The sequence below is a fragment of the Ipomoea nil genome, unplaced genomic scaffold (genome assembly GCF_001879475.1).
Source record: "Ipomoea nil cultivar Tokyo-kokei standard unplaced genomic scaffold, Asagao_1.1 scaffold1940, whole genome shotgun sequence".
Taxonomy (NCBI): domain Eukaryota; kingdom Viridiplantae; phylum Streptophyta; class Magnoliopsida; order Solanales; family Convolvulaceae; genus Ipomoea; species Ipomoea nil.
This window is the reverse complement of record NW_017618368.1, coordinates 1,261,504-1,265,918: the sequence shown is the minus strand read 5'-3', so window position 1 is coordinate 1,265,918 and position 4,415 is coordinate 1,261,504. Positions and strand designations below refer to the sequence as shown.

The window sequence follows — 4,415 nt, the reverse complement described above, 5'->3', positions numbered from 1 at the left end:
TACAAATATCATATTGTTGAAGACAACTAACAGAGGTACCATTGTAGGTATTTGTCAGCTTAACTACACTAAATTCGCCTGAAATGTCAATGCTTCTGTTAACATACGGACTACCTATTTTGCAGTAGCCTTCAATTCATGTTATATATATATATATATATATATATATATATATATATATATATTAATTAATATCATGGGTTGGTTGGATAGTTGGATAGTGAAGGCTACTCCATAATGAACTACTGAAAAATTAGGTGACCCTAAAGCTAGCCATTTCTAATATTAATTTGGAGAGCCCCACCGAACCTATTTGAAACTTTATTAAATCATAGAATATTGGGATTTATTTCAACGTTTTATAAGTTCTCTAAAGTATTTGTATATCGGTGTACATTCTGCAAGTGTCAATAAAATAAATATATTAAATTTTTAGGTTTCAGTTAAATTGTGTTTCAATCACTAAAGCTAGTCATTTCTATCTATTTCATTGTTTTTTTTTTTTTTTAAATAAAAATTGATAATGTGTGAATAACTAGTAGTGCCTTGGGATGCCTATTAGCAAAACAGTACATTAAGGGTGAATTTGGTTTAGATTATCACATCATCTCGTATCATATCATCTAACATTTTGCGTTATTCAAGAATTTGGAGAAAATGTAATACTAGAGAACTACAAAATCATATAGTCACAAATCTCATATTTTTGGAAATCAAGTAAAGACATAATATTTCTTAATTAGGTAATGTGATATTTTTAAATATTTAAAGCGAAAATGACACTTTTTCCTCTTGAATTATATGTTTATAGCACATTTTTCTATTGAATTATTCAGGTAAGCATATTAGCCCCTCAATTATTCTAAAAGTGACGATTTTTTCTCCCTAATATATTAATTTGACATTTCTACCCTTAAAGTAAATATTTAATTAATTTTTCTTCTCCAACAAATTATTGCTTATACGTAGGGATTACCACGGTTCGATTCGAATTGAACCAGACACTATAGCAATCGAATTGAAAGTTTCTGGTTATGATTCAAATCCAGAACCCAATATTTGAATTTCAGTTTATTAAAATCATGAATCGAAAAAATTGAATCCTGAACCGTGAACCGACGGTTCGAATTGGAACAACTACTAGCATTAGTTTAAAATTAGAATTATAATATTTACAAATAGTGTATGTTCTTTTTTATATTTATTCTTATTCTCACATATAAGTATAAATGACCGCGATTTGGTTTTGATTTTGAACCGCCGGTTCACGGTTCAGAATCCAGTTTGAACTGCTGGTTCAAACTTTATTTTAAAATTTTATTTTTTATTTTTAAAATAGTCTAAATTCAACAATAAATGTATTTTATTTTTTTCAGTTCGGAACATGAACCGGCCATTCCGTTCATGATTTTAATAAACTCTAAATATCGAGTTTCGATTCTAAATTGTAATTGGAATATTTCGGTTTGGTTGCTATAGTGTCTGTTCGATTTGAACCAAATCGTGGTCATAATTTATTGGAGAATGAAAATAAATGAAATATTTATTTTAAGCGTAAATATGTCCATTTAACAATTCAGGAAAAAAACTGCCACTTGAATAATTCAGGGGGAAAAGTAGTATAAGTATATATAACTCAGGGAGAAAAATAGTGTTATTTTTCTTATATTTAAAAGAATTTTGAGGAAATTAATTTAAGAGATGTCTTGGATGAAAATAATTTTGTTAAGAAAAAGTAGGTCACTCCTAATCTGCATTTACTTCTTTTTGGAATGATACTGGAAGTGGAACACCCAAAGAATACAACTATAAAGTATCAACTTGGCGCCAAACTGGTAAGGCAAACCTATCCTCTTCAGTCTTCTAGAATTAACTCGAGGTTGCCCGGGGACGTCCAGTATTGTGGTTCCTCTTTTCCCTAATGAAATTTTGGCCAGTTGGTCAGCAACTTTATTCTGATCTCTAGGCACAAAAGAAGTTCCAAGCAGCAAAGCTTCCAAGTTCTCGCTTGCATGCATGCAGAATGTTATTTGCTACATTGTCGACGGTAGCTCCTTTGTTAGTTGCATCAATGACCCTCATTGAGTCACTTTCAAAACAAACCTGCCTCAACCGTAAAGATTTTGCAAGAAGAACCGCGTTTAGCAGGGCTTAAGCTTCTGTCGATTCAGCCGAGCATGTGCCAATTCATCTGTATTTACTATTTACATCTTTGATTCCAAAAACAAAATCACATGCATTTCCAATTTATCTAATTAAACTTTCTCATTTTGGAATAGTTATATTTTGGCAGAAGAATAGTTATACTTTTTATTCTATCAAAATTCAAAAGTACATGAGGATTTTATTTAACTACCACAAAATATTATTAAATCACAATTTTATAAGGAATCATAAAATTACACATTTCGAAAAGTCGGAGGAAGGAAAACTTCTCGTCTCAGCGATCATCCGAAGATCACGATCTTTTGGAACAAAGCACGAAGAAATCTAAGCGGAACGTGGCAGGGCATGAGGAGCATGTGACGATCGGAAGCCTGGACGTCAGGATGGCAGAGGAGGTGGAGATAGTGCAAGAAACGTCGATGGATGTAATGGTGACAACTGGCGAGGTGGCTTCGTCGACGGATTAGTGGGTGGATGCAACGGCATCGCCATCGGTGGCGCCCGCGTCGACCAAGGCGCCGGCGGCGCCTAGGCGGACATATGCAGAGAGCGTGACTGGAAGGAGCAGGGCTGGCCTGACGCTTCAACCGGACCTATCGGATCATGAGAACGACAACGAGGACATCGTTGCGGAGGAAGACCACGACCCCCTTGTGTCCCACAATCAAATTGACCAAGAAGGAGGTGGAGATGATTTGGGCTTCTTAGAGAAAGGCACTAATCATCAAGGTGATGAGAAGAGGGGTTGGATACGCATATTTGCTTTGGCGTTTGACGGCAATGTGGAAACCAAAAGCTAGTATGGATTTGATCGCCTTAGACAATGATTATTTTCTGGTGCAGTTTGGATCCATTAAAATGACATGGAATTTGCAATGTACGAAGGCCCCTGGATGGTGCTGGATCACTATTTGATCGTAAAGCCGTGGGAGCCAGACTTCGATCCAATGAACGACGACACGGAGATGGTGCTAGTCTGGGTAAGAATTCCTTGTATACCTGTTGAGTACTATGACATTATTTTATTCAGGAAACTAGGGAATCGAATTGGGCGGATAGTGCGGGTCGATCAAGCCACTAGCCTGGTCTCTCGAGGCAAGTTTGCCAGGATCTGTGTGGAGATTGACATGAGGAAGCCTCTAATTTCAAAGTTTACTTACAAGGAGAAAGTCAGGCACATGGCGTATGAAGGCATACACCTGGTATGTTTTTCTTGCGGGTTTTATGAATATGCGAAGGAGGCCTGCCCTTTGCTTCGAAAATCGGTGGCTGAGCAAGGAGACAATGTGGAGGAAGACAAGGCGAATCAGAACGAGGGGGAGGTCTCATCCACCGCGATCCAAACACACAACGCGACCAAAGAGGCTAGGGATCCCATGATCCCTTTTGGTGTTTGGATGATTGCTCCTAAACGGGGTGGTAGGCCTCCGATGAAGGCAACTGACCGCAACCTTCAACTAGCGAATGGCCGAGGGGAAGGAATCAGAAACAAAAACGGAGCTGTGGCACAAGTGTCCAGGTTTGCGCCATTGACTAATGGGGATAATGATGAGGTCGCGGGGGAGGCATGCACGTGAGTGCAGAGAAGCCAAGGGAGGCAGCAAAGGAAGGGCAAGCACCAATGATTGGGGCGGCGGACAGAACAGCAACGAGAAGGAGTCAGATGCCGACAACGGGGGAGATAGAAACCGGAGACCAAACGTTATAGCAAAGAAGAAACAAGTCGTGAATGAGCCTACGGTGGAACAGGGGGCAAAGTCCGGCACAGGGGCTCCCATGCCCAGAGTACGACGGGAGAATGGTGGAAGTTCCAGGCGGGCGGCGGAGGAAGACGAACATGTTGTTGTCCGGGGTGCGTGGGGCGGCTTGGTGATACGGTCTTCGTGGGTGTACGTGGGGGACACTGGTAGCACATTACCCTCGCCGGTATGGCAACCAACAAAAGAGCACCACGGAGACCCGCGGGAGCATGTGGATGATGAAGGTGACGTGGTTATGGACCTAAATGAGACCCCATTGTAGAGAGAGACTGGAGGTAATGGGGGAGCTCAATGAGCGCCTCGCTTGCGTGTTTTTTCCTATTGTTTTTGCTTTGTGTTGTGGTTTTTCCCCTCTTTGTTGTTTTTATGGATTGTATTTTCTAGAATTGTCAGGGTGCGGGTGGCAAGCCGTTCCTACGCGCCCTTAAACAAATCCTCAAGATGTACAGACCATGCATCTTGGGTCTTTTCGAGCTGAAGGTCTCTGGT

General features: G+C 40.0%; 1 protein-coding gene across 1 annotated transcript; it reads left to right on the top strand.

Moving 5' to 3' along the window:
* Positions 1–3,029: 3,029 nt before the first annotated feature.
* Positions 3,030–4,188, top strand: LOC109146859. The gene is made up of 2 exons (XM_019294530.1): positions 3,030–3,685; positions 3,750–4,188. The coding sequence occupies exons 1-2, from the start codon at positions 3,030–3,032 to the stop codon at positions 4,186–4,188; spliced, it is 1,095 nt and encodes a 364-aa protein (XP_019150075.1).
* The last annotated feature ends 227 nt before the right edge of the window (positions 4,189–4,415 follow it).